Here is a 21952-nt window from a genome sequence, read left to right on the forward strand (position 1 = left end):
CCTCGAAAACATTTTGCTCTCTCGTCTTCAACTCAAATTCTAATCTAAAGTTTTCGCTTCATCCTCCGCTGCTTGAAATTGCGCCTCTCAAAGCATTGGTGATATTCGAGGTCAACTTGTAAGTACAAACCCTAATCTCACATGCTTGTCCTACTTTTTAATGATATTGCATTATGGGTTCTAAGTACAAACCTAATTTGACATGCTTCTAAATCAATAAATGATTTTGTTTGTTTTGGTAGCTATGGGTTCTTAATATATGTTTGGGGAGCTATGAATCAGGAATGGAATCAGATCAGTGTTGCATGCTTTCTATAACCTCTGTATGGGTTCTTAATATATGTTTGATTGGCTATGGGTTCTTGGAAAATGACGGGAATTGGAGATTTATTTTTGGTTTTGTAACTCTACGATTTACTTGTCTTTGGACCAAACCATCGCTTGTATTGTTGTTATACTTTGCAACTCTGTGACTTCAAGTAGATGAACTTTGTATTGCATTTTGAAGAACAATTTTATGGGTTTTGGTAGCCTAAATACTGATGCTTATTGGAGATATTGTTGAAATCAGATTATTATAACACAATTATCATTTTGTAAATACCATCTTCTGAAACTTGTGTTATGTTTTTTTTTTAAATTATTCTCTGCTATGTGAATATTGTCGTTTGTCATTACTTGTCTTTTCACTTTATTATATATATGATTGTATAGTGTGGGAGATGGATAAGTCATGGATGCATGCAGAGAGAGGAAGGGAGATAGGAGGAGAGAGAAAGAGAGAAAGTAGGGATTTTTTCTTTTGTTTTTAAAAATCTAATTTAATAATATTTTTAAAGAGTTTTTTATTATTTTTTTTCCGAAATTGCTCTTCATTTCGTCTCTTTCTAACTACTGCTTGGTTATGAGATGGGTCCCACGATCGCCACGCCGCCAGCTAACGCCCGATTTTTGACGGCAATGTAATGGGCTGGTGTAAATTGGTAATATTTCAAATGTTGTATACGAAATTGATTAAATGAAACCTCGAGCCCATTTCGAATCGATATTAAACCTCTGTGGACTACAGCAGTAGTTAATCCTATGTATTATAACTAGTTTTACAAATTTGTAAAATCCATGATTTGTCAACCCACCTAAACAGCGCCCATATTTCCATCAATTAAATGGCATGTGCAAGACACATGACCCATTTTTAGAGTATTTCAATATTTTTCTTAATTGAAAATCCTAAAACAGTTTAAAATTTTAAAGGAACATTACAAAAAAAAAAAATTAAGGAAAACAAACTTCCATTCAAGCCTTGACCTTGACCCGATATCCCCATCTCCCAACCTCCCACATTCCCCACTCACAGCCTCCTCTCCAACCACTCTCCCTGCACCATCCCCACTTCTCCGAATCACACAATGCCTCATGAAAGTCAAAGTGACGCCCTTTGTCCCCTTGATCAATGTTTTGTGTATAATTTACACTCCACCATCAAGTAAACCAAATAATCCCTTAAAAACGTTGACGTGACCCATGTATTTTGTGGCTCAATTGTTTTAGTGCCACGAAAGTATAGTGAAATCTCATGTTGTCCCCTTACATGGTGTTTTGTGTCTCAATTTTCCCTTCACTGGCAAGTTTGTCACAATATTCGTTAAAAACACTGACATTTTATGAATGGAACCCAAGGTTCACTAAAATGTATGTCATATAAGTATGTGTGAAAAAATATATTTTCAATAAAAGAAAAAGTTAACTTGACTATTAAAAATAAGATTTAAAATGCAATTTATGGTGGGGAGAAGAGGGAAAGGGATGAGGTTGTTTATTATTTATTTTAAATTGTCAATTAATATTTTTTATGCACATATGGTGCTTATGTGGCATACATTTTAGCAAAACAGTGGGTTCCCTGTATGACTCATCAACGCTTTTAAGGGATATTTGTTAAATTTTATATTAATTTCTGACTTCTATTTCATGTTGAGTATTTGTTATTGTTTTTAATGCCTTGAAATCTGGGTAATATTCAATTGATTTGATATTCCAAACGGAAACAAAGAAGAGATGTTTGGTGATTGTCCATAACTTAAATACCATGTTTTGAATGAGTGCTGAAGAGGGACTAACATGATTCATGCAGTTTTCTTGTAGGTTTTCGTACAAGTTCTTGATTGTTTAAATGCGTTGCTCAAGAGAGAATGAGTTGTTGATTAAGAATAATTTTGGTTGAGCCCGAGAGGCAATACCAAATGAATTAAGGGGAACCAATTGTCAATATGGGTAATTAGGGTTAATTAGCAATAAGAATTAGGCAGAATTGGTTATGGTGAAATCAGATGCTCTTGTGCCTCATAAACTTGATTCTCAACCGTTATTTAAATTGTTTTTTTTAATAATTGTTTGAATTTAATTAATTGATCAAACATTTGTTTTTTGGAGGACCTTTCCTATTGAGAATGGCAATAACATACTAAACTCACGCACACGACACGGATACTAGGACTCGAATCAAGGACCTTTCCTAGGGGGAGCATTTGCTCCAAACCACTACACTAGTGGGTCATTTGCATTGATTAAACTTTCTTAATCAATCATTTGAATGATTAATCAAAATTGGTAGTTAATAGGACAATATGGTCTCTGTGGGAACAATAATCTATGTTAAGGCAAGATTTATGTGTTGGCATGTTCCTAGCCCAAAAGCCGTGTCAAGTGAAGAAGATTTGATTAGAAGTGATGAAGAGGAACAAAGGTTATGAAGCTCTAAAGCACAAGGTTGTCTCAACTCGTGATTAGGAAAGGTAAGTTTGACTTATTGACCATGCATGCATTCATAGGTGGTTAGACGTTTTATTTACGCATCACTCAACTTGAATTGATGAGCAGAGTGCCTTAAATTGTATAGAATAGCATGCAATTTTAGCAGCACGTTCATCCAGATGTTACGTTTCTTGTATAAAAGTTTCAAGTCGAAGTCCCATATTTGGAAAAGGCGAGCTTGAGCGGCAGATGCGAATTTCAGTTTTCTTTTTCAGTTTTGGAGAGTTTTTAATTTTTTTTTTCCTAATCTTTTTGGGACTCCTTCCTACGGTTGGAATGAGTTTCCTAGAAACTCTACGCATATTTTGTTTTAGGAATTTTGTTCCTAATCCTACTGGGTATTTTTACATCTTCCTAGTTTGATTCTAAAACAAGTTTTAAGTATATAAATACTTGGTTTTTGTAATAGTAAAAAGACACAACTCACACACAATATCTTTGTGCTTCAAACTGAGTGAGTTCATTGTGCATATATGTATAGTTCAAGTAGATTGTTCCTTGTTGAATCTACTTGAATTATAACCTTCATTCACACATATATCTTGGAGTTGGTGACTTGTGCCTTGCGTGTTGTGTCCAGAAGACAAGTCTTAATGGGTTTGTACCGCAAGGTGACTGACTAACGACGAACACTTGTGCCGTGCTTGAGAAGATGAACGGAAATCAATTCGTGAGATTGGGGAAGTAGTAAGAGACGTGAGGTTTGGTTGCCTTTTAGAAGAGTCAAGTAAGTCGAGTCAGTCGAGTCTTTTATGTACTTCTTGTTATTTTAGTGGATTGTTTTCACTGGCAAAATGCCGTGATTTTTCATGATGGGACCACTTGAATTTTCACAAAAAGACGAATCCCGCGGAGACTGACAAAGATCACACCCATGTTGGTTTCACTCCTTAAAAGGTAACCTCCTTTTCAAGAGGAGTAAGGGCACGAGACTTTCTGCCACAAAATTGTGCGAATCTCTCCTGTAATTTGAACATTTCCCAAAATTTCCACCTGCATAAAATGCATTTAATAACCACAACTGGCAGCACGCACAATGTAATAACATGCAATTCATAATAATGGCCTCCGGCCCTCTAATAATTCAAAGCAAACTACCAACCACACGATCAATAAAAAACATAACTTCCCCCAAGCATTCAACACGCAAGGTTTTAACCTCCTATCACTATCACAAATAGCTCGGGGCCTCAACCTAAACATACAACACCCCAAACGGGTCTTGCCCCTAATTCAACCACAACACTCTAATAACACCCTCCCGTAGTCAAATGGGAGTATGAACCATTATCTAATCACATCTCGGTTTCATTCGAATTTCAGGACCAAAGACAAGGTCCGAACCAACCTCACTGACACAACCTAAGTGAGGTTTAACTCGCGGCTGTACCTAGGCATCAACCTAGGCTGCCTACGTACCCTCAATCAGGGATCAAGCCACACGTAGTTCTTCCATATCAACGGTCACATCTCCGATAATACACGTAGTTCTTCCATATCAGGCGTATGTTGCCAAAAACACCTCCCAAACCGGGGCGTAAACATTTATACATGTACAAGGTCCTCTCAAAGGACAATCTCACGAATCTCAATCCCGAATCAAAAACCACATATACACATATATGTATATATATATAATAACACCCACCTCTCACCATCATCATGTACCAGAGGAAACAATCCAACAGGGGATCGTTTGACTAGTCCATATGGCAGAGCAATCCCTCAATTCACCATGCGTCTAGGGAACGAGCCATCCAACTGGGGGACTAACTCTCAGCCCAGCACGTACGGACGAAGAATCAAGACCCATACGCCTATAAACAGTCTTACGCGCGCAGACTACCCAATCAAGGGTCTACGGTAACACCCCGTTAAGGTATGCCCGGGTATCAACAGATCCACAGATCCATATCCATTTCCATGTATCAATATCCAAAGGGAGGTACATGTGATGCTGCACATCATGTACTGGGGGAAACAATCCAACAGGGGATTGTTGACTAGCTTACAATTATCCGGCCCTCAAACGTCCATGTGGCTAGGGAACGAGCCGTCCAACTGGGACTAACTCACCAGACGCATAAAGCCGATAAAATCAAAGCTTGTACGTCTGAAACCAATCCTACAACGCAGACTACCACCCCTCAGGGTCCACGGCAACATCTCGTCAAGGATGCCCCGTATTTCAACATATCTAAACCATATCATAATATTCCCGGCATCCCGCAATTCCAGGATCCGTAACCAAGAAAGCCCACGCGCTCGAACATGGCAGCGCGTGTGAATAGTAATCGGGAAGGTACGTATGATGGTGGAGTTCGTAACCCTTATCACAACATTATAAAATGATATTTTCTTCCTTAATTCAATTGTTCCAAACCTCTATACCTTTCGGATCTATCACAATTCTAAATCCGATAATAACACATTGAAACATTATCACTTCCTTCTCAAGGCATCGTATCAAGAAAACATCCGAAGGGCCTGGACAAACTCCGACGGGCCTGGGCAAAAATAAATCTCAAACATAAAACCCATAACCAGGGAGGTATTTAAGGTAGTGCATTTAGCACTTCAAACTAACAATCTATACTCTTTTCATGCCTTTATAAATACATACAAATGTATATTAATTTCTAATATTGTAAGCACCTCAACAACAATTCACAGGGTGGCACTTATAGTGCCCTCAAGCATCTTTATAAAATAATAATATATATTTAAATATAATCCACTATTGCATCAACCTCAACCCCAAGATATAACATCCGATAAACCCCCAATTTATCACCATAAATTGATATCCTAATCCCACATAATCAATATCACTCAACAACTCTCAAGGCCTGTCACTAGGGTCATTATAATCTTCCTAGGAAGGTAACACTACCTAGGAAGTCTCACGGTCAACCCAGGGTCAAACTACCCAGCCTCGGTCAAACGGGCCCCGGGTCCACGACCTTCAAATTCCGATCCGACAGTTCCCATAGGTCCTACAAGGTCTAGGACACACGTCCTGCAAATTTGATCCGGATCGGACGGTCAGATAGCTCACGATCGGACGGTTACTAAAACCCTAACCCTAGGGTTGGCTTATCCGGAGTATCCGGGACTTCGTTTTATGATCCGTCGAATCCTATACGATCCTAGTAATGCCTAGATCAACATATTATAACCTCAGCACCATCCAACGGTCCAAACCTAGCGAACCCGGAAAATACACGATATGAGATATCCGTTCGGAACCCTAACGGTATCCAAATTGAAATCCGAGCACACCTACGCGCTCGTGACATCGAGGGGATCGCATTGGGACAAAAAGCGCCTCATTACGGTGCCCATGCGCGCCGCCACATGAGCGGCATCGCGTGGGTGTCCAAAGCGATATCGCATCGCTGGAAAATCTTAGAATCTCGTGCCAAGACTCCTACCCTAGGTAATACACCTAATTTGGAGTCACTTTTGTTTGGACATACCCCAAATTATCGACGGAAGTGGCCGGAAATTCAATTTGAAAACCGGCCGAAACCTAATTCCAAAATCAAACTACAAACTCTCAAAATTTCTGGAATCCTACCCAACAGGCAGCTAGATCATGAAAAACAGTCGAGAATCCATACCTCATTCGTCCATTTTGGTGGAGAAATGAGAGAGAACGAAGACTTGGAAAATCTGTCAAAATCTGTCCGAAAACAGCTCGGATTTCTTTAATTTCCGGCCAAGCACCGCGGTTCCAGTGGCTGAAATTGGTCGGGATGGGAAGAAGGAGGCAGCCCGGTTCTTTTGAGTCTGATCTCGAGGCCAGCCGTGGCCTGTAACCGCAGTGGTGGCTCCTTGGAGCCACCGGTGTATGAAAACAATGGGAGGGGCGGGCTGCTCACGACCCGGAGAGAAGAGAGAGAGAGGTTTTCAGATTTTATTAAAAACCCATTTCGAAATATTTACAATTATGCCACTGAGGGTATTTTGATCGTATCTCTCTCGTTACAACTCCGATTCGAGCCCACTACGTGTCTACGGACTCATCACGCTGTGCTCTACGCAACGGTGCAATCAAAATTCCCAATTTCCTTCCCGGTCAAAAGTCAACCTTAAATCTAATAAAATATTATAAGGGCAAAATGGTCCTTTTATCCGAAGAAATTAATATTCACCTATTTATTTAGGACCGGGTCCTTACAATCTACCCACCTTATAAGAATTTCGTCCTCGAAATTCCAAACCTATCACTCAAAGGGTGTGGGTACTAGGCCCGCATCTACCATTCGAGTTCCCATCTCCTTATCCTTCACAACAGGTTGGCAACCAAGCCAACAGACTTCATCCAAACCATCAGAGGAAGAGAAGTCCCCTTCTTCCACTAAGAAAATTCCTCTAATAGCTGCTGTAATGCTTAATCTTCCTCTGAAAGCTAGGAGGGCCAGAGCATGACAATATGAGCTGGAGCCAAGCTTTACATATCATATGAGTACAACCAAGATAGGCAGACTCTCTTTGATTATATGATTCATCATAATAGAGTTCAATCTCCACATGTGCATCAGAGTCTCCGACATGATTTGATCAATCACATTTGGATGAGCTTTAGAGATGGTAAATGAGGTCAATAATTGTTTCAGTCCTCATTTTGTGTTTCAATTATGTTGTGTGTTTTTTTTTATGTTGTGTGTTTACTTTTGGAATAAAATTAAATTTATGGAATTTCAATATTTTTTAGGTCAAATTGTTCAAAAAATTAAATTATGATGTTATTTAAAAAGATTAAATGTAGAAAAGTCATCCATGAAAAAAAAAATAGACTTAAACCATTCTTAAACAATTTAATAAAGTTGCGGACTTAAAATTTGAGTCCGGAGGGTTGAAGAAAAAATGATTTGAGTTCGGGCAAAACCCGAATAGTTACTTTTTGGAGGGAAAAAATTTGGGTTTAGCCCCTCATGGGTTGGAGAAGGCCTTAGGTCAGTAATACAATTGTCAATATCTTCGAAGTAGCACTATGGAAATAAGCTAATCAAGGTAAATCATGAATACATCATCATTTACATAATCTAGAATATTGATTTAGTAATATTTATTACCAAGTTGAAAAAACTTATAGCTTAAGTGGTTGAGAATAGTTACCATTGCATATGAGATCTTAGGTTCAATTCTCTCGGCTCCCCAATATCACTTGTATAAAACAAAATAGTCATTCCCTAGAGTCAAGAAAATAGTCATTCAAGATCCAAAGTCTTAATGAAATAGGGTAAATTGCTCAAATGGTCCCCAAACTTATACCCGATTTACGTTTTGGTTCCTCAATTAAATTATTTATTCAAATGGTTCATCAACTCTATATTATTCGTTCCATTAATCCCACGGTCTAATTTTCTGTTAGATTTAACCAAATTTTAGGGTAAATATGACTTTTCATAATTAACAAATAAAAATAGGGTTAAAATAAATACAAAATTAGAAAAAATTGAAGAAAAGGAGAAAAAAAAATTATAATCCTAAGAACAGACCCAAAACTCACTCACTCTCCTCCCTGCTCTGCAGTTTTCTCCTCCCATTCTCCCATACAAATCCCCCACCCCACCTCCGCTCTTTTCTTTTTACCCTTGGGGGGTTTTCTTCTCCTACCATTCCCCCATGACCACCTCCTTTCTCTTCCGATTGTAAAACAATCCACAACCAGAATGTAATAACCCAAACATAAAATTAATATTTAATTATTAATTTATTTGAAAAAGACTAAAATACCCCTAGAATATTTTATTAGTTTAAAAGTTGACTTTTTGATTGGGAAGGAATTTGGGGATTTTAGTTATACCGTTATGTAGAGCGCGACGAAACGAGTTCGTAGCCATGTAGTGGACTCAAATCGGAATTGTAACGAAGGAGTTACGATCAAAAGAAGTTCAGTGGCATAACCGTAAATATTTCGAAGTTCAGATTTTATAAACCCAGTTTTCTTCTCCTCCTCGGGTGCGACCAGCCGACTTTGGGAGCTGTTTTCTCTCAGCTCCGACCTTCGATTCAGGCAATACCAGTGCCAAACGAACCACCAAACTTCCATCTTCCAAACCCAGCCCTTTTCCGCCTCGATCCGCCTCCATAGTCGCCGTAAACCGCCGCTAAACAGGCGGTGCTGGACGATTTTTGACAAAACTTCCAAGCTTTCGTTCTCTGTCGTCCGGCCACCAAATCGGACGACTGAGGTATGGATTTCTAGCTATTTTTAATGCTCTAGCTTATGGTTAGGTAGGATTTCAGAAATTTCCAGCGTAGATAGCTCGATTTACGAGCTAGGTTTTAGCAAGTTTTCGGGTCACTGTTTCGGCCACTTCCGGTCAGTTTTTGGGGTAGGTCCAAGAACAAAAGTGGTTCCAAATAGGGTGTTTTACCTAGGATAGGAGTCTTGAGCCGAGATGTTGAGATTTTCTGGCGAAGGGTTATCGCTTTAGGCACCACGCGCTGCCGGTGCGTGGGCGGGCGTGAGCAGTAGGGTGGAGACCACAGTCAGTCCTAGAATAATCTCCTAGTCCTCACGAGCATGTAGGATTTCACGGATCTTAATTCGGATATCGTTTGAACCCCGAACGGTTCTCGCCTACTGTGCGATTTCCGGGTTCAATACGTTTGAACCGTTAGATCGTAGTTAATTCCAAGTATGTTAATCTAGACTTTCTCAGGATCGTATAATAGTTGACTGATCGTAAAACGGAGTCCCGAATACTCCGAATGGTCAGCCCTAGAGCAGTTTCTATGCGATTCGATTACAAGTCGAGAGAAAAGAACTACGTGTGGCTTGATCCTCAAGAAGTACGTAGGCAGCGATTATCGAGCGCAGCCACAAGTTAGAGCTCGGTGGTTTATGTTACGATTTTGAGGCATTTTGGTGATTCGATCCATAGTTACAGTGTCATTTAAGCGATTCGACCGGATCTCAAAGTGGAATTTGGGTTGGGTCGTTGCAAGCTAAATTGTTCAAATTTATTAGTAATTTGATCATTTATGGACAATTTTCGCAAATACAAATTGCCCAACTCGTAGAAGCAATAGCAAGCATTGGCTAAGAGGATATGTGCCCCAGCCATCTTGGTGGAGGTGGGGTTGATACCCTATGCTACCCAGCCATCAGATTGGGAGGAAGAAGAAGAAACCCAGCTGTAAGATTGGGAGGAGAAAGAAGAATAAGAAGAAGAAGAGAGAGAGAGAGAGAGTTGATGGACGAAATGACCAATTTGCCCTCATATTTAATGGAAATATTGATAGAATGTAATGGCAGAACTAATGGAGTGAATAATATAGAGTTGATGGACCATTTGAACGAATAATTTAATTGAGGGACCAAAATGTAAATTGGATATAAGTTTAAGGAATATTTGAGTAATTTACCGTAATGAAATAAAACTAGCAAAACTAACTCAATTGCTCCATGAGAATTCCAATAATCACTTAAAGAACGTTAGAGCCTTAGGTTAGTTCATTGTTTTTGGGCGGTGGCTTTTAGTCTTGGAAAATTGACATTGCAGGCCAAGGAAAAATTATTCGTTGATTTGGCACTTATGTCATGTCATCGCACCCAAAGTCAGTGGCTATATGACCTGGCTTTGGTGGTCACCTTTCACTCGTACAAAATTGGAAGGTCATTATAATGCAGAAAATAATAATGTGCATGCCATAATGAATTTCAACAATATAGTGCTGTACTGATTCATCACATTATATTTAAGGTCTATTACCAAAAAGGAAAAAAAAGGAAAAAGGAAGCCAGTACATTGAATTTCAGCGTTTAAAGTTTTTAGAATATTTTGGGAAACTTTTATTATTTTTCTTTTTGTTTTCTAATTAGCTTTCTTAGCAAGTTTAGGGTTTCTCAGTAGCTTTCCAAGTAAGTTTAGGGTTTCTCATTAGCTTTCCAAGTAAGTCTAGGGTTTCTCTTGTATAAAAGGAATGCATGGATCTCCCTATCCCTTAAATAAGTAAGTCATAGTTCAAGATCAGTGACATTTTGGTCATGTAGCTTCATGCGGTATCACTCTGGCATCTATGTAATAAAAAAATTGACCCACCAGATGCCACATCAAAAAAAGAAGTTATTAGACAGACGAATAAACTAATGGTATATCAATTTGTAATTTTATAGTCTTTTTTTCTTAAATTTAAATGATAGAGACCACAAACTTCAAGGGATCTTGGTGATTTAACCTCTACGTGTTGGAAATTAGATGAAAGATGTGAACCATGGAGGAGGAATGACACATGTAACGGATTTTAATTTTAGTTTGTTATATTCTCATTGTTTTCTCCTCACCTTTCCTCTCAAAAAAAAAAAAAAAAATATTTATCTTAATTCTAAAACAATTTCATAATTATTCATAGATCTTACAAACTGTCAAGATGAGAAAGAGAGCAGCTGTGCCGAAATGCACAAGCAACTAGAGCCATCATTTTCAAATTGTAATTGGACAACGTTGTCTCAAATGTGACATGTTTTTCTCACCTAAAAAAGAACAGATAGGACTTAACTTTGTAGGCCCAAATATGTCATGGATGGATGCATATTGCCACATGTCATAATTTCATCCATTAATTTGACCAAGTATAATGTATTCGATTAGGTATTTATATTTATTTGGAATATTTTCTTTAATTAGGTACTAAGATTTAGGTTACAATTGTTCATTTTTTACCACTATATTTCTATGTTAGAGAAAATAGCCATAGTTAAGTCTTATTATTTAATGTTTTTATGCAGAGAAAAAAAAAACAATTTGGCATATTACTTAGCAGATTTTATTATTTAATTGTTTTTATGGAGAAAAACAATTCCTTAAGGAAGGTAAACTACTTTTTGGATTTCTTGAGTTTTAAATAAATTATAAATATTTACTTTGATTAGAGACTTCATCATACCCAATGGGGTCGGTCTACCATCTAATCCACTAAAATAGGGTCTTAACTTGCAAACAAATGGTCTTAGGTTCAAACCTCAATGACACCTAGATATTGTTTGTGTAAGAAACCCCCTCCCATTTTTAGTTTTTTTAAATTTAAAATTTATATTGTGATTTGCATTGTGGATAGTAAGATATGAATTCTGAAGCAACATCATCTAATGACCAGGAGATCGTGGCCAACATTCACAAATACAAACCAGAAAGCATAAAATAGTAATAAGGATAGTAGTTTTCCATTTTATCCAAAAAGAAAACAGTCATTCAAATGCTGCTAATTTTGGCTTGGGAGGATCCACCAGGCAAATGTCGAGGAAGCTATCAATGGAAGTGTAGTTGTAATCAGGATATAACTCGGAGGCCTCTAGGTCATTTTCTGTTAGTTCAAAACTCATTTGATCCCCTTTAATGAATATGTTGTGCAGAATTGACACCCTTACGTTGTCTGGGGAAGGGAGGGCTGCAAGAAAGAAGGGCACACAAAAAAAATATCACTACCACATTATCATATTGCTTGCTTCCATTTCCATTTCCAAAGAGACAATGAGAAAGAATTGTTTGGTATCAAATACTTTCGTTGGATATAACTTCTGAACACAAGAAAAAAAAAAGAAAAAAAGATTAATTGCTTACTCTCAGAGAGCTTGAGTATTTCTTCTTCTGGGACATAGCTCCTTGTAAAAGTGCATCCTGTCTTCTTCTCCCAAGAAGAAACCAAATCCAACTGGGACACAATGTTTCCTTGTGGCCTATAAACGATGACACGGTTGGCAACCATACGGCTAGACACCAGCATTTATTTATTTATTTGTCAACTCATTTATTTATTTAATTTTAACTATGCGAGATTCGAAACGAATATGTCTTGCTGTATGAAATATTAAAAAAAACAAAATTATGAGCAAACTCAACTCACCTTTGGCTTCACCTGTGCCATAAACAGTGACTTGGTGGTTTGTTTTTTCACGAGGATGAAGCAAATAATCAACAAAATATGCACCAAATGAGTTTGCAGACACATAAGTATATGGAATTCCTGCTGCTTCGATCGCCCTTCTGATCTTCCTTTTGTTATCAAGTAAAGCCTCGAAAGGCGGCAGCCCACTTACTCTGTCAACTTCATTTCCAAATTCTGACGGAATAAATCTCTGATTTTACAATTACATCGGTTAGATAGACATGTATGTAGACATATATAGCTGTAGAATGGTCCCCACTATTTAGGGATACCTCGTGGGATCTACTGCAAATTCTACTTGAATGATCAAAATCATCTATGTTTTAAGTCTTCATTCAAAGATCGTGCTTGTGAAACATTAGACAAAGTGGTAGTTGTTGGGATCAATAAATCGATGAACACGGCGTTAAAAAAAATGCCAAAATGACAACCATTTAATTAAGTGGTTAAATGATTTTGAATTTCAGTGATTTTGGGTGGACCCCATAAGGGTGTTGATGTGATTAATTGCAAGTGGACAATATCGCTCAAACTAATATAGTAGTAAGTAGAGTATCGTTCCAACAGGGATCAAGTGATTTATTAAATTCTAGAGTGATTTATTTCTAATTATAATTGAATTAAACGAAAAGAAAATTATGAAGATTAAAATCTAATTAAGCAAACAAAATAAATTGAGTTTAAGGAAATAATATAAAAGATGAAAACAAAGATGATAAAGCACTAGGGCATCAATTTCACCTAGCCAATCCCACCCAAATCCTTCTAGCTTGTTAATTCTAATTACCTAACATGTTGATAATCGTTTTCCCTTACCTCACCAATACTCTCTTCCGAGTTATATCAGTTGTATTCCTTACAGTCAACCCACTCTACTCCTAGTTATGAATTTAGATAGCTAAGAACCCATTAAGATTTGTGGAAAACAATAAAGATTACACAAACCATAACCTAGTCTTCCGAGTCGGCTATGTAATTTATGGTACTTGTTACAAGAAGCTATTTACTAGGAATCTCCTTCCGGTCTCAACCTAATTCTTCCAATCATGCAATTAGTGGCCAATTAATTGAAAGCATTAAGAACGGTAACAAGCATTCAACATGTATAGATAAATAAAATTAACAATATAAAAGAATTTGAGTATTCATAGCTAGGCTACATCATAGCCCTAGTAAAAGGAATTAGTTCATGAAGGACTTACTGAGAATCATAATGGTTGATGAAGACATGGAAGACACCGAATTCTCCAAGTAGAATGCCAAGGTTGCGCAAGCTTTCTTTGTATTCTCCTCTGGATATTTAGGCTATGAGTATGAATATGGAGGATGATGGGTGATGGGTGGTCCGTGGTACAATGACCTAAATTTCATATTTATAAGACTCCTAGAAATCCTATCTAAGATATAATTACAACTGTTATAAAAGTAGGATTCCTTCTAAAATAGGGTCTTCTTTATTTCTCTTTGTTTGACTTGATTAATCTTCAATCTTCATCTTCTTGCCCTTTTTAGCACACTTTCTTCTATTTCCATAGTTCCTTCACAAATCTCACAAAACCAATTAAAACAACCAATTTAACCCAAGGAAATTAACAAATAAATAAGTAAATGAGGCATAAAATATATATAAATTATAGGTTTATCAAATACCCCCAAACCTATCTTTTGCTAGTCCTCGAGCAAAACTGAAAATCAAAAATAAAATAAAACAAACAAACTAAACTAAACCACTTTCGCAGGTAATCTCGATGGCATTTAGCATGTGTCACAAGCCTTTAAACCTCTAGGTGTCCCTAGTAGGAGGAGTTGTGTCTCCTGAGGGTTTACCAGTCACGACACCCACAAACGCTTCTTGCAAAACAAATTCGTTAAAGCAATACTTCCAACAAACTAATAATAACCAATGAATGTCAATCACAATTCAAAAACTAAAGTTATGCCACTACAAATAAAATGCACCGTAGTGTAAAGTGTAAAGCCAATACTCCAAGCACTCGAACTTAAAGATAACCACACTCGGTGTGTGTACAAGTTTGCCTCGACTCTAGACCTCACTGGATAACTCTCAATTTTCTCACAGAACCTAGGGTTGCACTCTTACCCAGCATATGTGAATGAAGTTAGGTAAAGAAATCAAAATGTAAGACACATATGCATCCAAAATGAATAAAAGGCAATTTCTGAAAATAGATCTCATGGAAAGGAAATCAAATACTAAAAACCATAGATGAAGTACATACCTCCACTTCTGAGTAAGAAGTCCACAAAGATCCGTTAGGTCTTTACTATGGTTGTAATGAAGGGCTAGGTTATGGGTTATGAAAGAAAGGGAAGGAAATACTAGAACTTGAGACATACCAAGGCATTTATCATGTTATAAGGCTTGGCTCTTCAAATTTACTTCACAAAGGCGTCCAGAATTTTTGATATGCTTTACTTTTTTTCTTGTTCTTTTTCTCTTTTTTTTCATATATATATATTTTTTTGAATATATATCTTCTTTTTTCCTTTTTCTTTTCTTTTTCTTGAACTTTGAGCACATATTTCCTCGGTACATGCCACCTCTTTTGTTGATGCAGAGCTTAACCTTCATCCTTGTCTTCATGTGCCATGGCATATCCCAAGTTATAGGGTATGGCTAAAAATAGGGTGAAAAGGGTAAGGAAATATTGTGGGTGATGAAAGAAAAGGCTAAGTGTTTGGCTTCAAAGGGTTGATGGCACACACAATGGGTAGGACATGAGGCTTTATTTAGTGGTTAGAACATGCATAGCCTAACATCATCTCTCAAGGTCCATCCACTCAAAAGTGAAAGCATAAGATTATTCATACAAACGAGAAATTAGTTCTTAGTATTTAATTCAAAAGCCTAATTGAGATCAATCTAAATAAGAAAGAACGAAAATAATGAATAAGAATAGTTCCCAATACTCTCTCAATGAATGGCAATTTGGCTCAAGTATCTCACAATGGTAGTCTCCACTATTTCTCCACAATCATCCAAGTATAGCTACCTTGTCCATCAAAATACTTGAAGCATGGCTATGTGAAGTGCTATAATTATGATGCATAAACGTTCATGGCAACACTTTAGTTAAAGAAATATGATAAAACATTACATATACATCACTATTAGTAAGAGAAAGTATAAGCTTTAACAAATTTTTATTTTTATTTTCAAAAGTTAAAGGAATTTTGTGATTTTGCAACCAAATATGAGTGAATTTATGAGCCCCAATTGCTTAGGAATAAAGAAAATTTCATTAAAAGGAAGAGGACACACCTGGAATAGCTCCTAGAAACCTCTGATCGCGAATGGAATGGATCATAATTGATTTGGAATGAAATCAAAAAATTCTGAAAAATTGACCTTTAGCGACGAAAAATCTTCATATTTCTGGGCAAATTGCAGCTGCCTTTTTTTTTGGGTTTTAGGCCACTTTTTTAGCTTCAAACCTTCCTAAAACGTCATGTAAACCACTTGAGACCCCCAAACCTGTTTCAAATCATCATAATAACCATTCTAAACATGTTGGTGGCTTCAAATTTACCGGAAAAACATCAAAAAGGAAAGTAGGCAAAATTTTTGATTTTGACCAAAATAAGAACATAATAACCTCTTTTGCTATTTTCTGGGTTTTAAAGTCATATAATGACCAAAACAACATCTATAACACATCTGCAACATGTTTCAATCATCTTGGGGCTAGAAAAAGTCGAGAAATATTCTTTGAAACACAAAATCCTTTCTTTGGAACATAAAATCTGTTTTTTTTTTATTTTTTTTTATAAATTATAATTTTTTTTTTTATGACTTCAAACTCAAATAACAACATAAACAACAAAATTCCACACCCCCAAACCTAAACTAAGCATTGTCCTCAATGTTTAAAGTAAATGCATGTAATGAGTAGTAAAGGCATAGAGGGATGAAAAATAAAACGAAAATTGAAAAGAAAGGAACGAAGGTACCTAGTTGGGTTGCCTCCCAACAAGCACTTAATTTATAGTCCCCAGCCCGACTTTTGGAATGATTATCACCTGGGATCATGGAGAGCGAAGGTCTCCTTTCGTTGATTGCAATTTTCTTTCAAGTATCTTTGCAAAGTGAGGGTTGGTGCAGCAATGGTGCTTGGGAGGGCCTTGGGGTCCATTAAGTTCACCATTTCGAGCACGTGTGGCTCTTCTCCTACCTCTATCTCATGAACCAAACTTGCTTTTAGTGGATCTTTTGGGTAGTCCGCTATGAATTGTGGTCGAACAACATGATCTACTGCTTCTAAACGGAAACAATACTCCGAATCAATGGGATACTTGGTTGCATCAAAAACTTTGAATTCCACCTCTTGATTGGCATCTCGTAGGATCAAAGAACCCTTTTCTAAGTCAATTATCATTCTTCCCGTAATGAGAAAAGGGCGGCCTAAAATAATTGGAGTGTCGACATCTTCTTCCATATCCAAAACTATGAAATCAGCTGGGAATATGAATTTATCCACCTTCACTAGTACATCTTCAAGAATGCCGTGAGGATATGTAAGTGATCTATCCGCCATCTGCAAAGAAATATTAGTTTTCTTAATTTCCCCCAAATCAATTCTTTTAGCTACAGACAAAGGCATTAAATTAATACTAGAACCTAGATCACACAATGCTCTTTGAAAAGAAATAGTGCTAATGGTGCAAGGAATAGAAAACCTCCCTGGATCCTTTTGCTTAGGTGGTAGATGACTTTGTATTACTGCGCTACACTCCTCCGTCAATTCCACCATCTCTGTATCTTCTAAACGTCTCTTTTTGCTTAAGATGTCCTTGATGAATTTTCCATAGTTCGGCATTTGGTCTAGTGCTTCACCAAATGGAATGGTAATTTGCAATTTCCTTAAAAATTTCAAGAAATTTGGAGAACTGTGCATCCTTCTTATTTTTCTTCAAGCGTTGCGGAAAAGGAATTGGAGGAACATAGGATTTTGGAGTGAGATTTTTGGATGGTGGTAGCTCAGTTTTTGCTGAATTTCCGGTGGAGCTCACAGCGGCGGGTAGGCTATTTTCTTCAGCTTTTTCCGTATCTCTCAACTGCTGGTGGTGCTTTTCTATGTCCAAATCTACAGCGGTTTTAATGGGTCCTTCACATGTTCTTGAATCTTCGGATTAATCTCGGGTTGGCTTGGCAATACTCCTTGGCTTCTTTCACTCAATATAGTAGCTAGTTGGCCTACTTGCACCTCCAAGTTCCAAATAGAAGCGCTCTGATTCTGAAGTTGGGTTTTGGTTTCAGTCATAAATTGGGTGGTAGACATAGTTAACTGAGTAAGAGCATCTTCCAAATTTATTTTCTTCTCTTGAGGTAGAAAACCAGGTGGTGGTTTTTGTACGTTCTGAGTATTGCTCCATGAAAAATTGGGGTGCCTTTGCCATCCCGGATTATATATGTTGGAGAATGGATCATTGTCGGGACATCTATAGGTATTCACCATGTTGGCTTGTTCTTGCAAAAATTCTGGAAAATCAACCCTATGAGGACAAGATATGGTGGCATGACCAGGAACAGCACAAATGGAGCAAATCTCTTGTGTTGGTGCTCTCCCATTCATAGCAAGCAAGGCGTCCAATTTACTAGTTATAGCATCAACCTACTCTTTAGAAGCAAAAGCATTAGAACTACCAATTTCATAAATTCCAGCACGTTTACTTCTTGTATCAGAATGCTGTGTTTCAATTGCTAGTGTATCAAACAAAGTTTGACATTCAGTTGGCGTATTATTCTTAATAGATCCACCTACATAGTTATTCACTGCAGCCTTACTCAAAACGGTTAGTGCCTTATAAAAAATACGCATGAGAACTAGAGTAGGCAAACCATGGTGAGGACACTGTATTAAAAAATTATTGAACCGTTCCCAAGCTTCTGAAAATGACTCATCGGTTTGTTGACTGAATTGCATGATTTTATCCCTCAGTGCATCAGTTTTATGAGTTGAAATGAATTTCTCCAAGAACTTGTTTTGAACCTCGGTCCAGCTAGTCAATAATCCAGGCCTTAAGGAGTTTAGCCACATCTTAGCTTTATCTTTCAGTGTGTAGGGAAAGACTTTCATCCTGAGATGTTCTTCGGTGACTCCCTCTGTCAAAGCCATGTTAGAAACCATGTTAAAAATATCTCTAATATGAGCTAAAGGATCTTCAGAACTTAATCCATGAAAAGAAGGCATCATATTAAAGTGGATATTTTTCAATTCATAATTCCTGGCAGCTGCAGGGAGAACGATGCTTGAAGGTGACATCGGAATTGTCGGGATATCAAGGTCTCCCATTGTTTCATTCTGTACAAGGGCCATCTCTTCTTCTCCTTGTTGATTCTTCTTTTCTCTGTCTTGTTTTTGACTCCTACGAATTTCTCGAAGCTTTTGTCCAATCTCAGGTTCTAATTCAACTAGTTGGCTAGTTGAAGAGCGGGTACCAGTCATTCACCGTATGCACAGAAACGAAGTTGTTATACCTGCAAAACAAGGACAAAGGATTGTTTAAATAAGGAGAGAACAATAGAATTAAAGAAGGAAATAAAACCCAAACACAATTAGGAAAAGAATCTTTAATTATAAAACCCAAAGGAAATTGGAAAGTTTCAATTTTAACAGAAAAAGGAAGTTGAATTGAAATGGGAATTGACTTCCTGATGGCTGCGTGAAAAAGCTCCTTGTTTCCTTTTTTTTTTTTTTTCTTGCGAGCTGGCTGTTTGTGGCTGGTGCTTTTTATTGTTTCCTTTTGGTTGGTTAGTGGTTTGAAGCCCTCACAATCTTTTGCTGCGTTGTTTTTTTGTTTTTGTTTTTTTTTCCTTTTTCAAGTTGAACTCAAAAAAGTACCTGAAATAAAAAAAATAAAAATAAAAATTAACTGATTAAATATTCAAAATATAACTAGAAAATAAAGCGCACTAATATTAATAGATTAAGTCAATCCCCGGCAGCGGCGCCAAAATTTGATGTGATTAATTGCAAGTGTACAATATCGCTCAAACTAATATAGTAGTAAGTAGAGTATTGTTCCAACAGGGATCCAGTGATTTATTAAATACTAGAGTGATTTATTTCTAATTATAATTGAATTAAACGAAAAGAAAATTATGAAGATTAAAATCTAATTAAGCAAACAAAATAAATTGAGTTTAAGGAAATAATATAAAAGATGAAAACAAAGATGATAAAGCACTAGGGCATCTATTTCACCTAGCTAATCCCACCCAAATCCTTCTAGCTTGTTAATTCTAATTACCTAACATGTTGATAATCGTTTTCCCTTACCCCACCAATACTCTCTTCCGAGTTATATCAGTTGTATTCCTTACAGTCAACCCACTCTATTCCTAGTTATGGATTTAGATAGCTAAGAACCCATTAAGATTTGTGGAAAACAATAAAGATTACACAAACCATAACCTAGTCTTCCGAGTCGGCTATGTAATTTATGGTACTTGGTACAAGAAGCTATTTACTAGGAATCTCCTTCCGGTCTCAACCTAATTCTTCCAATCATGCAATTAGTGGCCAATTAATTGAAAGCATTAAGAACGGTAACAAGCACTCAACATGTATAGATAAATAAAATTAACAATATAAAAGAATTTGAGTATTCATAGCTAGGCTACATCGTAGCCCTAGTAAAAGGAATTAGTTCATGAAGGAGTTATTGAGAATCATGATGGTTGATGAAGACATGGAAGACACCGAATTCTCCAAGTAGAATGCCAAGGTTGCGCAAGCTTTCTTTGTATTCTCCTTTGGATATTTAGGCTATGAGTATGAATATGGAGGATGATGGGTGATGGGTGGTCCGTGGTACAATGACCTAAACTTCATATTTATAAGACTCCTAGAAATCCTATCTAAGATATAATTACAATTGTTATAAAAGTAGGATTCCTTCTAAAATAGGGTCTTCTTTATTTCTCCTTGTTTGACTTGATTAATCTTCAATATTCATCTTCTTGCCCTTTTTAGCACACTTTCTCATATTTCCATAGTTCCTTTACAAATCTCACAAAACCAATTAAAACAACCAATTTAACCCAAGGAAATTAACAAATAAATAAGTAAATGAGGCATAAAATATATATAAATTATAGGCTTATCAGGTGTTCGAGAAGTTCTCAGTAAAAACCAAGAAGGGAAGATTGACCTTTATATTTCCAGCATCTTTAATGGCTTTGATTAGTTTCAGCTGTTCAAGATGTTGAGGGACAGCCACCGTGGATATTACAACGTCAACTTGCTCGACTGCTTTGACCAGCTTTCCATGATCATCCAGTTCACCCTGTTACATCATGAAGATTTCATATCTTGATGAACTATGAGGAATTTGCAGCATAAATACATATATATATATATATATATATATTTGACTGCAGTTTGGCTAAGAAATGAAGGAATTTTAATTTACTTGGACGATGGTAGCTCCCATGGCTTCAAATTCTTTGTGCAGAAGAACCTTGGAAGAATCGGTTTTGGGTTTGATATTGGTCGCACATAGGCATAGGTTGGATGTCCCAAAGAGACGCTTGCCTTCAACATGTATTTGCCAAGGTAACCTGTGGCTCCGATTATGAGTATCTTGCTCTTTTCACAAGCCATCATATCCCAGACGACTACTCCTGATCTACTTATGAGATATTGATGAATATTGATTGTGATGACAAGCTTATTCTCACATCCTTAAATAGGAAAACGAGTGCACATGCTGAACCCAAAGGTATAATATAATTGGTAAGTTAGTTACAGTTTGAACCCCAGGAGTTTGGGATCAATCACATACTAGTGCCTACTTTTCAAAATTTGGCCAAGATTACCTAAAGGTTAGGAGTCCTTAGAATCTTTGCCCCTCTTTGTACAACATATATCTTTTTCTATACATATTTTTTAATACAAGCGATATTGGAGGAATAGAGAATCAAACCTATGACCTTGGGTGCGGGGGCTAAATGCTTTTTACCACTTGATCTATAAGTACCTTGCAAGTAATAAATATCTTAATTGATATTTACAACTCAAGACTACACTTGTTTCTCAACTTATCAAGAACACACTTTTTGAAATTCAGAGAAAATTGTTATATTGACTATTGTCATGCCTTTTCTAAATGTGTATAAATGCACTGGTGCTAAATATAGAGACTTGAAATGACTGCAATAAAATAGGCCTTAGTTGACACTTAAGAGTTGACGCTTTTTTGAAAATCATAA

General features: G+C 36.9%; 1 protein-coding gene, 1 non-coding gene and 1 pseudogene across 5 annotated transcripts; 1 reads left to right on the forward strand and 2 right to left on the reverse strand.

Moving 5' to 3' along the window:
- Positions 1–11896: 11896 nt before the first annotated feature.
- LOC103326887 (uncharacterized) lies at positions 11897–21420 on the reverse strand. Of its 4 annotated transcripts, none has more exons than XM_089049063.1 (6): positions 21154–21415; positions 20893–21027; positions 13920–19216; positions 12676–12907; positions 12393–12508; positions 11897–12219 (listed from the first exon to the last, which is right to left on the reverse strand). In XM_089049063.1, exon 3 carries the CDS (start codon positions 17631–17633, stop codon positions 16755–16757), a length of 879 nt encoding a protein of 292 aa, XP_088905189.1. In that variant the 5' UTR covers positions 17634–19216; positions 20893–21027; positions 21154–21415; the 3' UTR covers positions 11897–12219; positions 12393–12508; positions 12676–12907; positions 13920–16754. The 4 variants fall into 4 exon arrangements, with proteins under 4 accessions (XP_088905189.1, XP_088905188.1, XP_088905187.1 ...); XM_089049062.1 differs by having other exon boundaries at positions 12393–12541; XM_089049061.1 differs by having other exon boundaries at positions 12393–12907; positions 13920–19580; positions 21154–21420.
- LOC148919075 (isoeugenol synthase 1 pseudogene) lies at positions 12020–12537 on the reverse strand (annotated as a pseudogene).
- Positions 18574–18680, forward strand: LOC148919076 (small nucleolar RNA R71). The gene has a single exon (XR_016125740.1). It is a non-coding gene; the product is annotated as a small nucleolar RNA R71 (small nucleolar RNA).
- Positions 21421–21952: the final 532 nt, after the last annotated feature.

Source organism: Prunus mume, linkage group LG3 (genome assembly GCF_029339155.1).
Source record: "Prunus mume cultivar Tortuosa linkage group LG3, ASM2933915v1, whole genome shotgun sequence".
NCBI lineage: Eukaryota > Viridiplantae > Streptophyta > Magnoliopsida > Rosales > Rosaceae > Prunus > Prunus mume.

Bases quoted from the DNA above. Each gene is read 5' to 3' on its own strand.
- LOC103326887 (XM_089049061.1), bottom strand. From the start codon at position 17,633: ATGCACAGTTCTCCAAATTTCTTGAAATTTTTAAGGAAATTGCAAATT.